Source organism: Leptosomus discolor, chromosome 18, assembly GCF_034619465.1.
Source record: "Leptosomus discolor isolate bLepDis1 chromosome 18, bLepDis1.hap2, whole genome shotgun sequence".
NCBI classification, from domain to species: Eukaryota; Metazoa; Chordata; class Aves; order Leptosomiformes; family Leptosomidae; genus Leptosomus; species Leptosomus discolor.
The window spans coordinates 4,109,425-4,125,520 of record NC_141408.1 but is presented as its reverse complement, the minus strand read 5'-3'; the positions used below and the strand labels follow the sequence as shown (position 1 = coordinate 4,125,520).

General features: G+C 40.4%; 1 protein-coding gene across 3 annotated transcripts in view; it reads right to left on the bottom strand.

The window, feature by feature from the left end:
* Window positions 1-525: 525 nt before the first annotated feature.
* Window positions 526-16,096, bottom strand: part of RABEP1 (rabaptin, RAB GTPase binding effector protein 1) — a 31,347-nt gene continuing 15,776 nt past the window's right edge. The window contains exons 7-17 of one of the 3 annotated variants that reach the window (XM_086475028.1): window positions 15,485-15,610; window positions 12,422-12,889; window positions 10,209-10,313; window positions 9,324-9,440; window positions 7,981-8,079; window positions 6,422-6,562; window positions 5,555-5,744; window positions 5,206-5,261; window positions 4,199-4,297; window positions 3,261-3,377; window positions 526-1,163 (exon numbers count right to left, since the gene is read on the bottom strand). In XM_086475028.1, coding sequence (XP_086331154.1) covers window positions 1,062-1,163; window positions 3,261-3,377; window positions 4,199-4,297; window positions 5,206-5,261; window positions 5,555-5,744; window positions 6,422-6,562; window positions 7,981-8,079; window positions 9,324-9,440; window positions 10,209-10,313; window positions 12,422-12,889; window positions 15,485-15,610 — 1,620 coding nt within the window. In that variant the 3' untranslated portion in view covers window positions 526-1,061. The remainder of the gene's footprint in view (window positions 1,164-3,260; window positions 3,378-4,198; window positions 4,298-5,205; window positions 5,262-5,554; window positions 5,745-6,421; window positions 6,563-7,980; window positions 8,080-9,323; window positions 9,441-10,208; window positions 10,314-12,421; window positions 12,890-15,484; window positions 15,611-16,096) is intronic. The other 2 variants (XM_086475026.1, XM_086475027.1) reach the window with 2 other exon arrangements.

Below are 16,096 nucleotides of genomic sequence, written 5' to 3'. Positions count from 1 at the left end.
CAGACTATTAAGCTGACCCAGAAGCGGTGGGTCAGGCGAATTGCTTCATTCAGCACCTTATCTTGACCCTTTCTAGTGAAAGCTACCACCTTTACACCTGGTGTGTCCCCCCGGAGCAAAGCAGACCTGCATAAACCCCATGCCAACGCTCAGGCAACGCACAGGACTTTCACTAGCTTTTTTTTTTTTTTTTTTAAATACAGAGGAGGGGTTACAGGTACTGCTCAGCTTTAGAGAGGAGAAAGAACCAGTTGGAGTTCATTATTCTGAATTACATTGGTGAAAAGAGATTACAAAACAGTGCATTTCTTGTGCTTTTCTTTAAGTATCAGAATTCAACGGAAAAATTTCAAGGAGCTAAATTCTCAGTACATTTTTCATTTTTTTGGATTAACATTTATCTGTTCGGGAGACACACAGCTCACTCATGTCCACCACATTTCAGCAGCATTCAGATTTTTCAACACAAAGTCAATGGTTAAAAAAAAAAAGTACTGAGTTATGAAATAAGATCAATATCCAGTGTCCTGCTAATAAAGTCATATTTTAATATAAAATATTCATACAGCATACTCTACACCTCATTCTCTCTGCTAGCTGAATACTGTTACTGACTATTCAAACAGAAAAACTTCAACCACTTTGCTCTTCAATGTTTTGGAGGGACAATATGGTTTCCAGCAGCTACTTTGATCACAGTAGTGGGGGGAAAGGAAAGAGGGAAAGACAAGGTAAATGTTCCAAAACTCTATATTAGGTTACGAAGTTGGCTGAAAGAGGGGAAGTTTTTCAGAATGTAAGGACTGATCCCACTCAGTGGAACATGAAACACCGCACTCATTAGTGTTTCCTTTAGAAAGTTCTCCTTCCTACACTGCAAGTCACCCTTGTGCTCTCTTCCTGCCCAGTACGAAACCTTTTTCCCCTCTAGAAACAAAACTTAGTCATTGCTCCCCTCTGTTGTCTTCTGCTCTTTCGGTTAGAGTTAAATAATAATTAATGTTGCTATAAAGATGAGTTAAAAACCCCAAATGCAGCCTTGGAGCCCGCTCATCAGGGTGTCATGTTTCAGGAAGCTGATTAATGTCCGTCAGTTTTGTGTCATTCAGGATTGCACGGATTCTCTCCAGGGAATCTGCCTGCCGGATCCGCTCCAGCTGCACCTGCAGAAAACCAACAGACACAACTGAGCTGCTGAAACACCTGGTACAAGACCACAGACGCAGAACAGAGCCGACCGGCCACGTCAGCACCCCCAGCACCTGGGCAAGCAGAAGAGACACCAAATCACCGTTGGCTGAAAAATGCAAGGCATGAAAGAGCACAACCTTCATTTAGAACCAAGAATGGGAGGAGGGAGAGGTAAGGCAGTTGTGTCTTACAACAAAAAGCCACTTTCTGGGTGGCTCAAGCAAGCCTTCCTCATCACTCTGACCAGTCACTGACACCCAACTGGCCAGGCAAACTGGAGATGGGCAAAGCAATGTACACCGTCACAGAACGAACGTAGAGGAAGTGCAGACATGCCTAACACACGCCTTCGAGATCTCAAGATCAAAGCTAAAACGCTCTTAGAGGGAACGTCCCATTTCCAAGCTCATTCCTGTTATCTACCTTTCTGATAATCTATCTCAAGCTGTTTCTTACATGCTGAAAAAGTGCCCAGCAGAACTGTGTTGAACGCAAAGAGATCCCAATTTTTTCTTTAAATTTTTTTTTCTTTTATATTCAAACTTCCACGTTCTTCGTATTAGGATCAGGGCTTTCAGCTGTAAATTCCCAACTAGTGGTTAACTGATTTTTAGCCCTTCCTCTCCATTGCTGGTACCTAATTTGGCCAGTGGACACCTCACACAAGCGACACCGGCCCAGACTCTCCATTGACAAGGTCAGGGAAGGAAATAACCCCGTCTGGCCACCAAGAAACCAAAATCCTCATTTGATGATAACCTCTCGTGTCATGCAGCAGATCTTCTACCACGTACGGTGGAGATGGCACAAACCAGGTTTAAACTGGAAGTACCGAGAAACTAATGTACAGTTACTGCCTAGGGGCAGAGAGAAAGCACAAAAAGTACAGAGCTACACCGCTCTTGCTGAGCTCGTTACTGACAGCCTACTAAGCCACCTGGCAAGAGTGCACCACATCTTCAAAGTGGTGCCTATATCTTTGCTCCCAGAACTGCATAAACCAGGGCATGCAGTGCTTTCCAAAAAAAAAAAAAAAAAAAAGAAAAGAAAAAAAAAAAAAGGATGATTTCAAGCAGCAACTTCACCAGCCAGGACAATTCAGTGCTCTCCTTTGTCCTACCAACTCCTCCAGAAAGAGCCAGAACAAAAGAGGACAGTTCCCTATTGTCCATCCAGCTAAACTCTATCTAGTAAACAATCTCCTATATTCTTGGTCTAGTTTTCCAAATAAATGTGAACACTTGAATCAAAAATCTTGCATTTTTAATCTGCTGCATTTCTCTGCGTAGACTGGCCAAGAACTCAAAGGAGACCGTGCTGAAATTCAGCACCTCCTTTGTGAGCAAGATTTCTCATCAGCTGGAATGTGAGGGGGTGCAAATCCTAAAAGCACTGACAGGGAAGGTGAGACCAATCTAGCCCGGCTTCCCGAGGAGACAGTTAGTCCCTCTGCAAACACAAAACCTGCAGGTCCCCTGGTGCTCGCTACAGTTAACAGAGAGAGAGAATTAGCCTCAATGAACAACCCTCCCAAAACTCCTTCCTTCAGCCACCTCTTGGTATCCCATTGCCAACCACAGATTCTGCTTTTTGGAGGAAACACAAGGACAGCAACAGTGACAATAACAAAGATAAGACTTCTAGTAGAAGGAGAAAGCAGTAAATCTAATATGAAGAATCATTTCATATATTCTTACTTTGTCCTCAAATATTTACACCCTAATGATTTGCTATGAAAAGTAACATACCGGAAAAACATCAGGAGATGGAAAATTAAATACTAGGGTCTAAAGGCACCATCATTTATGGCTCTCTACAGTTCCTTTTAGTACAATAATTGTATCTTTGCTGCTGAGATTTGGTTGAAATCAAGTAATCAGAATAAAATCCCCAACAGGCTCTAACACTAATATTATCCTAGGAATACTCAATCAGTTTATTAAACTAAGAACTTTAAAAATAGTTCATAAATACAACATAAGAAAATTTACAACTGCTACTTCTTATTTTACACAGCTCTGCAGAAGAAACAAAAGTAGCACCTTACAAATTGATCGCACTTCCCTTACCTGAAGCGTCTGAGAAAGCTTTACAAAATCTCTCTGTACTTGCTCACTGACATCTAATTCAGTCTGTAACCGCTGAGCTTTATTCTTCTCTTCAAATACCAGCTGTTCAAGGTTTGCCTGAAGAAAAAGAAGATTCTTTATGCCACGCTTACATCCAACAAAAAAAGGAGAAGCTTGTATAAACTGATTAAAGCATGGTACTAGAGCAAAGAAGCATGGTTATTCTCAGAGTCCTGGCAAGAAATTAAAACCAATCACTCTTTCTACACCTCAATTTTCCTAACTGCAAAATCAGGGGCTAATACCCATCAGACAAACATCCTCATTAGTTTGATTAAAGCATGTCTTTTAACAGCACCATGTCCAGGGATCTCAAAATAAAAGCAGACTTCTGAGTTGTAATGAAACATGAGCATGGATGAAGGGTGGTAATCTGCTGGTGAAAATGTAACTATCTTGCTGTCTCAAGTTTTAGTCAAAAAAGTCTTTGGAGAAGGGAAGAAAAAAAAGGAAAAAAAAACAACCCAAGGAAGAGAGAAATCAGATCACAACTAATTCCTCTGACTGCCAAAGCAGGGCTCCCTCCTACAGCAACAACAAAACGACATTTATTCAAAAATAGCAAAGCATTCAAACCCAGGTTTGGTCAGTCAGGAAGCTTTCCATGCGCAGAACTGTTACTGAGGCCTAACCTTGGAAGCCAATCCAAAGAGGACTCTCAAGTTAGCAGCAATTCAAACCCATGGCTTTACAAATTCAAGTGCCAAGTCAGTGGGATGAGGATTTAAACCGCATCCAGTGGACACTGTATCACTGCCAGAGTCTTATCAACATTCAAACGCCTCCTTTTTCATTCTCATGTAGTGACACATTCTCTGACCACAGCTTGATCATCCTAGAAGGTGCACATACACTTCCTACCCAGACATCATAGCTACCTTTGCTGCAGTCTCCTTCTTCAGCTGTTCTTCTAGAGTGTTTTTTGTTTCCTGCAGACTCTCCAGCTGCTGCAGGTTTTCCTGCGAAGAACTTTCCAACTATATTATAATAATAAAAAAAGTATTAACTAAACCTCCTAACATTTCAATTTCTCACAGTCCCTCCATATAGGAAGCGTAGCCTAAATGTCTGTCTCGGGACTCAGAAATACACCTAAAATAATCTCTCCTAGGGACACAGAAAACACCTAAATAACATCTTTTTCTCTCCATTTATCTCTCTTCGGAGCTGGAGAGAAATGGCCAAACCTGACATTTAGGTTATTATTAGGTAGCCTAATGTTAGTTAGGAATTAGTTAACCCAGTATTTAGGTTACAGATTAATAAACAGACAAAACACTTCTTAAGGAACAGAACTACGAATGTGTCCCAGTCCTACGCTGGCATCAATACAGCTGTTCTGCCCTCCAGAGTCCCGGCATGACCTTCTGTGTTTCCTTTGAAAAGGTCACAGAAGGCCCCAGGTGGAGTTACAACACCGGTGCACCTACACCCTCAGTTGATACCAAGAGCTGTATAGACTGAGAGTGTCCAGCAGTGTCAGTGCCCTCAGTAAGAAAACTCGTGCAAATGTACAGACTGGTGTTCCTTCTCGCAGAAAGGGAAGGTTATCTGCCCAAATAAGCCGGCACTCCAGCATCCCACAAACATGCTGAGATAAAGGAACAATGGTGTTACTGCATTGCAGAATTCTCTCCTTAGTTCACCTCACTTTCCCTCCCCAAACTGGGCACACTAAACATCATACATAAATGTGTTTAAAGGGTGACTGACACCTCAGAGGCAGGTGGGAAAAAGAAGTTCATTTTCTCTGATATGAAGAGGTTGACGGCGAAGACAGCAACACAGTGCCACTGACAGAACTAGCGGGGAAAAAAATATCCTACTATCTTTGTTTAAAAAGAAACCAAACCAACCCAAAAATCCCAGTGAAAGGGCTCCTTACCTGTTCCTTTTCCACTTTTATTCTTTCCAGTTCAGCTTTTAAACTGGAAATGGAAGCTGAAAAACAAGAATATTAAACTTAAATGCAAGAAAACCACAGGAAACTGGACATACCCTGTTAACTTCTGTTAATATTTAAAGGAGAATTAAGCATGTGCTACATCAAAGGCACTTCAAAGATAAACAAATACTTGTACTTTTGTTTTCAGCTGCACAGCTTTGGTTTATCTGCTATCAAAAAGGGACAGTATTTAAAATTCAGATAAGTCTACTTATCTACAAAATCAAGTCTTCACTTATTTTACTAATTTCTAATATTCCCATTTTGAGACAGTTTCACCCCTGCTCACCTATTTCCTCTTTGCAATTTTCTATTTCCAGCTGTAGAGTTTCTTCTATATTTTCTTTCAAATATTGTTCAGCTTGAATCTGCTCTTTTAAGAATAAAATCTCCGCCTTAAGTTTCTCCTCAAGGTGATCTGCTGCTGTCCGCACACTAATTATGTCTTCACGATATTTTAAAATCAGCTCACGGAGCTCCTGAATCAATGATTAGCAAAGATTTGCATTATTTGTACTTATCAGCATACACACCAAAGCCAAAGTCATGCTGCCCCCAGGTTTGTCCCACAACACCAAATCCTGCATCCAGCACGGCGTTAAAGCAAAATGGCAAAGTTTGCTTGGCCACAGTAATTGAAGAACATGTAAAGATTCACGTTTCCACAGGCTCTTGACCCTCTCCCCCTGCCTTTCACCCCCCAAATCTTTTAAGCTTGATGTGCTTGAGCGTAAGGGAGTGGCCATGAAAAGGATGACAAGGCTTATCATTATTCAAAGCTCAGGATTATTACTGGTCTTAACGCCTGGACAGAAATCAAAGTGACTGACATTGGAGCCATGGTGACTGAACACTTGTGTGCTCAGTTGCAAAATACAGCTTAAACTAGCTGAACTGGGATAAAGTCACACTCTGCTGACAACAGAGCAGTCATCAGGCCACAGTTAACTCATTTTATTTTTATCTCTCCACACCCTGAAGCATGCTCATGGCACAGTGGGACCAGACTGCTGATTTTGTACATCACAGACTTGGACAGTTAAAATCCAGATTATTGTTCAGTGTGCTACTCAAGTCAGCTTTCTCATAAAGAAGATTCTTCCAGTCAGATCTAGTCACATGCATTATTTGTGTTAATGATTTACAAATGTTTTACCTCTGCTGCTTCTGGTAGAATGAAATCTTCAGCTTGCTGTAAAGACACATGCAAGCTATGTTTTCCTTGAAGACTTTCATTATCTTTCTGCAGTCTCACCAACTCTTCTGAAACCTGCTCCCTTGACTGTGTCAGGACAGCCTCCAATGCAAAGAAAAGCATAAATTCTCACTTAGGGTCATGCTCAGATCTCTTCCTGCCCCATTTACTACCATTGCTTTCAAAAGCTTGGTGAATTGACATTCTTTGTAAAGAAGGGGAACAAAATGATGGTGTGCATCAACACAATCAGTTCTGTCTTGCCTGGCCTATGCACTAGAAATAAAGGCAAGATCCATCTTAACTACAGGGAGACAGGAGGAAGCAAGTGATAAATACAGCACTAGTAAGTCTCCCAGTTTTCTTCGGCATTTATCCACTAGCTAGCTGTGCTCATGGAGGGGGGGGTGGGGGAAATCGCATGTGGTTTCAGGAACTGGCAGTGATGTTTATTAAAATCACCTAACTTCTCAGCTGTAACGTCAGGTTATTCAAACACCTTAAACGTTCACCCTGAAAGTTTCAATGGTAAGTGCCTCCCACTGTCTTTTGAGGAACACATCAGAAGAGCTAACCTCTTGTGAGGAAAAAGAATTAAGAAAACAGTTTTGTTTGCAATACAAAAGAAAATGCAGGGCACTTTTCCAGGAGGAATGATTGCTTCCGTACAGGGAAACAGGGACTTGAACAGGAGCTGCCCTTTGTATTGTAGGTGGGCAGCATGAAGAGCATATTCGGATCAATACATTCCTGAATCTCCTGCATCTCCATTAGGGGTGCTCTCATGCAGAACATCAAACAGGACATTTCTGCAAGCCACGTCCTGATGTCATACAGACAACCCCAAACCCCAGAAATGCCATATCAGATTCATGAGAACGAAGGCTCTTAGTCCCTGCAAGGCTGTGCAAGGGAGGAGAAAAGAAGAAACTTGATTCTAATATAGAAGGGAATTAATTGCTCTAAGGAAGTTAGATCTTGTTCTGCCCTAGAAAACGAGGTCCTATTCCTATCCTCTGGCTTAATAGCTACAAGATGCTCAAAATAGTTTAAAACCCCAGTAAGTTCCCACACCTATCTCTTCCTGGGTGTTAGAACTGGTATTTTAAGTCTGACCTGTAAAAACATTGAGTATTCATCTCAAACTCAAGAAAATATTTACTAGTGATGGTACTTGTGATGAACCCTAAAAAAAATTGTCTTGAGAAAATCTATTCTGTCTTCAGACCTGAGGTGAAATAAGACACTAAATGGGCATGGAATGTACATAGTGAATAAGGAGGAAAAGAAGCTGACTAGCATACACACAGGAAATATGACAGACTGACCCTACAAACTGTTACAGGTCCAGCACTTGCCATCAGAGCTCACTTGATCGGTATCTTTACATGTTAAGATGCACGGCTCTCTCTAGTCAACCTTGGCCGGGCAGCAAGACAAAGCCTTTTACAAACACGTTGAGCTCTGAAGGTCAGACAAACAGGGCTGTTCAAGTGACCACTGGGCTTAAGCTGTCTTACCATTTGCTCCTGGACGCTTCTCTTTGCTTGCGAAAACGCCTGCTGCAGGTCACTAAGGAAGTTCTCTGACTTCTGACATTTAGCCATAAGCAAAGAGATCTTAAAAAAAGAAAACCCACACAGAGAAAGACATAAAGCATGAAACAGAAAAGAAGAAATAACAGGCAAGAGAACTTCGGTGGTTATCACTACTAATACTTTGAAATTTCAAACAAATCCACTAAAGTTTATTTTCTTAATTCCTTACTGAGTAAAGCAGTAATGCAGCTCAAGTCAGTAAGAAGAGATGCTGTGCTTCTATACCAGTAATATACTTATATTCTATTTACCAAACTCTAAACAATAAACAAACAGTTAATTCTAATCAAACTTGAACGTAAGCCAGTTCAGAGACACTGAAGGGAAACTGCAGAGCTACTACTGAAGTTCTCAGCATTTTCTTTAAGGTAATTTTTCGCACATTTCTTCAAAAGCACAGATCTTTAGAAACTTTACAATTCTACAACAACACACACTTAACAGTAAGACTAAGCACTTAATTAAGAGCACCCTGGTACAGCCAAAACAATGAACCTATAAACATATTCCTGTCATCTAAGACAGACTTTGGCTAATGACTACTGTAAGAAAAAAATACTGGGCGGGATAGAAGAGAGTCTTTCAGCTCAAGTGAAGTAAATTCAATGTCTTGTACACAGCATTCACCTAATACTGTAACCTTTAATAGGCCAAAGATGACGACTCTTTTTGTTATTGTTTTTTACAGCTATGGCTACCGCACGTCCAATTTGGCTCCATTGTTCCAGGAGAGTTACGTACACATCCCAGACTGAAAAATCTTTTCAGTGGGCTACTATTTTAAAGAAGTGTAGTGCATATTTTGGACCAACTACTGTTACTGCCTGCTCAACTACTCATTAACTGTATGTCTTCACCACAAGGCCATGAACTGGGTGTCAAGTGGTATGACTAGTACTGCTCTTCTACCGACAAGAACAGCGACCAAGAACACAGGGCTGCTTTTGCATGTTTGGGTGATTTCATACCCAGGTCACTTCAAAACTCAAACGCTACTCAAATTCCAATTATCACCTCTGTAATGGATTTCAAGATTAGAGATGAAACTTTATGGCCAAAATCAGATAACATGACATTAGAGACACATCAGACTCATCTAGAAACTGTGGCAGATTCAGGCAGAACATAACTAACCCCAGAAATTCTCGTTTCTGTTGCCTCTACAGCAGGTGGTCCATCTGTATCCAACTGAAGATGAGTTCTTGTTACATACTTTTGAATAACATTTCACAATTCCTACCATCTTGATTACAAAATGCTTGTACCTGATTAGAGGAGTCTTCAGCACTTTGTTTCATGTAATCCTCCAATTCCTGTTTATCTTTCATTGTCTTCTCCAGCTGGTCATTAGCCTGCCTCAGCATCACCTGCAGCTTTTTCACCTGTGTTGTTACAACAAATTAATTTAATTTTCCATTCTTTTAGGGAGCATTTATTTCCTGAACACAAATAAACCTACCCCATTGCACCCCAAAATCCCAAAGCAAAATCCCTCGAAACCCTACGCAACCCTGAAGTTGCTTTGTTGTTCTTCTGAAACACCCTGCATCACAGAGTACACCTGTAAGGAAACACGAGACATCAAACTGCGCTGGGCCACTGCCATGTAACGACTTCAATCTCTTATTTCAAAGCAGAACGTGACTCATGCCTTCTGCACCTATCTGAAAATTGTTCTTCAGTATATGGCAGGAAACAAACATCCTCCAATACTTTACAGTCATTTTATGCTGCTAGGATGAAGTCCTCTAATTTTTCCTTTGCTGTTAACAAATCCTTGCAGTACCAAAGGTAATACAATTTAATGCACGAGAAGCATTTTAGAATATAAATTATGAAAGATACTGATTTCAGCATGAGCACAACATTTTTTTTAGAACAGTGCCTTTACTGCACGAACTTATAGCACTGGATAAAGTTAAGTGGTTCTCCAAGGTGAATCCTCCAGAAATACATACACATGGTAGTCACGACCACATGCAACTAACAAACCAGGTTATGTCAATAAAACGTCAGAAGTTATCCAGATTTAACAATGCTGACATTGTTAAGTTAAAACCAATGAGTAAACCAGCAGATGGTCCATTGCCACATCCTTAGCGGTTTGAATAGCTGCAAAAATCTTGCTAAAGCCAGAAGAGAAATCCCACCTGGTCTCTTGTCTCAGCCTCCTGAATCTGGATACCTTGCAACTGCTTCTCATAATTCGAGCACATATCACAGCGTCTACCCAGCTTGTTCCCTGCATTCTGCACCTGGAGAACACAGAGGTATCACCACCTGCCATAAAGGCCATAAAACTCTTCAAGGAACACAGGAGGGCTACATACTCTCAGGTGTGTTGTGTGATTACAAAATACTACAGATAAAAGACAGTGGCAGAATCACATAAAGACAAGATTAATTTGCTCTAAAAGTAAAGGATAATGTAAATCAGCTGCAGGATATCAGCTTTTCCTGGCATGAGTCCCACTATTAGCACAAAAGCAATAAGCCATGACATGCAAGAGTTCATCAGGGCATTCAGTGTGTCCTTTTGAAACGTATTACTTAAGTACCCGGAGCAAAGCTTTCAACAGGCCATAACATTTTTTCATTCAATTATTTTGTATTACAAATCAAATTATAAACACAATACTACGGTGTTTCGTTGAGGGGGATGTTTGTGTGTTTTGGGGTCGTCTGTGTTGCTTTTTTTCTCCTTGGTTTGGTTTGGGGTTTTTTTACGTTTCTTTTTTAAACCAACACAAAGAAATTAAAAAGCAAGTCAGTTCATCAGGTCAGGACTTCCTTAAATCTTCCTCCTCCTGTAACTGAACTTTGAATATTTTTCAATAGCACATACTAATTTTGTTCTTTAACAGTCATCAACTTTTATTTACTTTTTGATACCCTCCTCCAGTATTGCTCAGTATCAGAGACTGAATAATCAGCTAAAAAAACCAGTTAGGAAAGAATAAAGTAGAAGACAGACAGATTTAAAAAAGGAAAGAAAAGAAACCAAACAGGACAGGGAAAAAAAAATGTGTTGGGGTGTGCAGCACGGCAACAAAGAGTAAACCAGTCACCACCTTAAAACTGTAATGGTTTTACCACGGGGAGAAATGGAAGTTTTATCAAAGCTCCACCTGCAAGTGAGGTTTGAGCTGAAATCATATTTGTATTTGCTGCTCCATGTCCCACCCACACAGAGTGGCATTCACATACCCTGCCTGTACTCCCACCTCCAGAAACACGCGGGAAGCAGTGCATTTCCTCTCTGAAGTCTAAGAAAGGGTTGGAGTAACTTGTCATCAGGGAAAGGAAATACTCAAGGGTAGAGGATTTCACTCAGCTCTGAGATCACAACACTGTAATTTCTCCAGATAACACAAATTAGTAGCCACACACACACAAAAAGCAACTTTACAATAGGTTTGGAGAGACCGCCTAAGTAATGATTTGCATATAAGTTGAACTCCAACAAGTTGAGGAAATAAAATATCACTAGTTCTTCATTTCATCTGTCCTTTCACCTTCCTTTTCACCCATTATGGATTGTTACCTCCCCCCTACCTTTTCTTCCCCCTAAAGCGCTGCTCCTTGCCTTCTCTTCTTCCGAAAGTATACTTTGGAAAGTACTACTGAAAGTATACACAATACTCCTCTTTTCAGCAAGAAACGAAATGCAAGCTTTGAACTGGCATCATACAAAGCTGCTGAAAAACCGACAGGCAGAACACCCTGAAGCAACAATTTCCTTGGTCACCCATACTGAAACTGGCACAGTGTTAAGTCTAATCTGCTGCTTGTCACTCTCAGAAATTGGTTTCTGATGATGCAAGTCCCCAACAATTTTCTGAAGCTTCCTTTCTGGTAGCTTTGTTACGCATATCTTGGCTGCTCATTTCTAAATTGCACTCCACGCACAAGCCTCCATAAAACTCCTTGGCATACAAACCAGCACGAATAGCTCTGCTCCTTTTGTCAATCTTTGCACTTTCCTAGCCACCTCCAGTTGCACTATAAGGTCCTTTCCTTAGATTCCCATTTTCTCCTTTTCTTTAAGTTCTCCCGTCTTTTCTCATCCTCTCCCGTATTTGCGAGATCAACAGCTACCTCTGCCAGACCCTTCCCAAAGTGCAAAAATATCCCCAATTTAGTAAAGCTGCCTTTCCCATGAACAGAGTCAGCCAATACCGTTTGTATCAGATGTGCTTTACCTTTTCCAAGAGAGAAAAGTGAATAGGTAGCTATTTCCTTCCAAACCAGCCACCATCTAAAGCGAATTAGGAAGAGCTTTCACCCAGCAGGCAGCCCACGAGGGGCAGGCAGCCCGTCACGCAGGCAGCGGTCGCAGCAGCCGCACGCAGTGGGCACTCACCTCTTTCTGCAGCAGGTTCCACTCCGTCTCGCTAACCAAGCGGTAACCACTAGGAGATACATAAGCACTTTCTACCCCTTGTGTAACACTGGAAAGAAGTGAAGCAGTCTCTTCTTGCTCTGGTGTCATCGCTTTGATTGCTTTTTCCTGATCTTTGGTTAACATGAACCCACTTGGCATTTGCAGAGACCCAAGGGAAGCTGTATCAAAGTTCTCAGACACTGAATCTGCTCCAACAAGCGGTCCAAAATCCGACTCATCCAGGTTCCCAGCAGATTTTGCTTTGTTGTTGTATCCTAAAGCTTTGGACTGTAAAGATCCAGATGTCCCCAGACTGTCTGTCGACTGTGCTCTCCGTAGTCCATCTTTAAACATATCGTTATCCGATTTATTGAAAGATTCGCCAGAAGAAAGAAGCAAGTCTGCATCCAAAGAATGGACTGAGCCATGGGTGCTATTGACATGCACCTGGAATTGAAAACCAAGGAAGAAAAAAAAATTTATCCACTCCATTCTAGAGGCATGGTACAAGAGGCATGCTGGACACTAATCACCAGACACGGTAAAGGCAAATTTAAATTGGCTTTGGCAAGAACATCTGATCACTAAGCGTAAGATGGCAGAGAAAGGGATACAGAATCAAAATGTACCAGCTGGAATTAAAAACAAATCAAACAAACAAGAAAAGAAAAAGTCCTCTTTAACAGAGTGCTTTTGTAAGAATCTGTCTTCCTGCCAGACAGGCAAGGACACAGTCACCTCACATCTCAATATCTAAAACAAGGTGCTTCTTCCACTAAAGAGATCCACTTGCAGTATCACCTCTAGAGCTATAATCTACACAACAGAAGGCAAATACTCCACTTCCACAAGTAAACTCAGAAGTCTTTTGTAAAATAAAACACTTTACATTAATATAAATGCATAATGATATACTCAAAAACTACTCTATACTAACAAGTGAATATTCTATTTATTTCCTCTGCTTTGAGCGTGTGACAAAATATTCTAAGAGAAAGAAATAGTTTCTTTAAAAGATTATTTGTACATAAAATAAAATGAAAAGGGAAAAGACTGGGCTTAAACAGAAAGGTAGCCTGGGGAATGCCAATAGCAAAAGCCACACTAACTATCCTGTGAGGCATATAAGGCACATTAAGTCTCTTGATCTATTTTTGTTTGTAGCACTGAAAAGAGCAGTAATGCTTTATTTAAAAAGCATATGACTGCTTTCAAAATACCTTCCAACTTATTATGCACTTCTGCTTTGCCATGAGACATGTGAAGAAAATAACACTGAAGACAAGCCTCTTGAGGGAAAAAAAAATAAATTTCTGAAATAGGTCCAGCAGAGGCAGCAGGCGGCTGGTACTTCCAAATAGGTGTTTAAGTTATATGTTGTGTACTACTGGTTTTATGATTGCTGTAAATGCCTCGTTTTAACCATTTTTAGGCATACTATTTATATTTACATGTATATATACACAAGTTCAGGTTCATAACAAAAACTCAAGAGAATACAGACTTGTATGAAATTCTACCTTCAGACACATCTGTGGTGACACAGGTAACAAATCATTTGTTTGTATTGCGAACTGCTCAACAGAGAAAAGCTCAGAAGTCAAATTATGGCAAGTTGTAAGACGTGACTGATAACACGATTCATTACCAGTTGTAAACCACATTCTGTCCAGTTAAAAAAGGTCATAAAGAGCAACAAAACCAAAACGGTAAATAAACCCCAAACCACTCTGGACACTATGCCCTTCTTCAAAAGGTGAAATTTTCCATTACGTATAATTTCTAGAATTAAATAAATACCGTGTTTAAGGGACTAAAGAACTGATATTCTAGAAAATATCAGAAGGCAAAAGTTTTGTTCACCATCAATGCCTCATTTGCACATCCAGATACAGAAGTGTTAGCATGCAACATGGTATTTGAAACAGAAAGCTGTATCCTTACTGTAGGATAAAGGGATCTAGGCTACATTTAGATTTTACGATTCTGAACATTTTCCTGCATTCTGAACTGCTACAAAGCATTGATAAGAATAAGGGCAGGCTCTAGAAATATATACTTTTTTCCCTTCAAAAAGGATAAATAAACCAGGCAAAATTCTGGCTTGCACTGCAAATTCTCAAGTCTCTTGAAGCTTACATAACCTTCTATAGCACAAAACTGGGTTTGTTTTTATTGATTTGTCCCTATTTCGACTTACAAAATCAAAACGGAACCTCTCAGGTGATCAGATAAACAAGCAAAACACAGTGGAAAAGGATAAGTAACGGCCCATTCTGATACTGTTTCCAAGTTCCAACCTGTGGGCTCACTGGACTTGGTTCCTCAAGGGAAACGTTCGGGAAAATTTCAAATACCATTTCAGCTTGTCCCAGTGAACGACCACCTACAACACCCAAATGGCTTGCTAACTAACGACACCCAGCAGCACCACTTTTCTGGCTGTCAAATGGTTTTCCCAATACAGCTCAAGCAGCTTCCGCAAAAACTTGGTGCTGAGCCCGAGCTACTGGCATAGCCAAAAAAAAGCTTATCTTTGGTTGCTGAATACACGTGTCAAAACCCTCAACTCACACAGGTGGATGTAGCTTAAGACAGACAGACACTTTGCACGTGCTAAGCACCTGGCTAACTTCACAACCCGTGACCTCAGATTCATCTAACTAGTTGGAGTTTAGTACAGATTTCAACAAGTAGCTGCAACACACTTGCTCAATGTTCAGACATAATTGGTTTAATTCCAACATTTAGGTGTGTTAGTATGTAGTTCTAAATCCCAAGAGAATTTAACAGCAGTTAACAGCCAGAACGCAAAAGGTAAATTACAATTTTGAACAGCACCTCTCAGGATTGTAAAGTATCATCTTCCCATCTTTGTTACAGTTTATATATTCAAGTGCAATTCCAAAGATTTGTCATTGCTTACTAAGAACTACAAGCTACAGAGAACAAAGGGCACTAAGTTTGCATTTGTATTTGTAATCAACACCCTGAGGAATGCACAAGTGCCCAGAGTTGCTTTGAACTATCCAATTATTTTACCTCTTCATTAGAGAGCTGGGTAAGGGTTTCCTCATGGGTTAGGGAACACGAAGCTTTTGTTTCATCATCTGAATCTTTTTGCTTCTGCTCCTTTCTCTTGCTAAGCCTTTGCTGATCATCTTCTTCCTAGAAATCAGTGGTTGATAGAGAACATGTAAGCAGGAATCAATTTCGCCATAGCAGTCAAGACATTAGCTTTCATGATAAACTAAGCTACAACTAAGGCACTGGAAAAGATTAGTTTGGTTAAAAACCCAATGTTTACCACATGAAGATTCTTATGGTTAAAAATTTAGTGTTTGTTTCACAAGGCACCCAAATTGACTTAAATGAGAACTTACTTTTCAAGCTTAGTGGCCAATTCATGGTCTAGAATAATTTTATTCAAAGAACATACTACCTAGATCAAAATATTTATCACAGGGATTATCAAGTAAGTAACAAAAATAGCTGTACACTGGCTATTGTATAGAATCTGACGATGTCTTTGCATCACTAATGGCCCCATTAACAGCCACTATACAAGCATGAACATGAAAACAAAACATGAAAACAAGTGCCTTGATCACTCTAAACAATGGGATATAACATACGGAAAAAAGAATCAAAAGA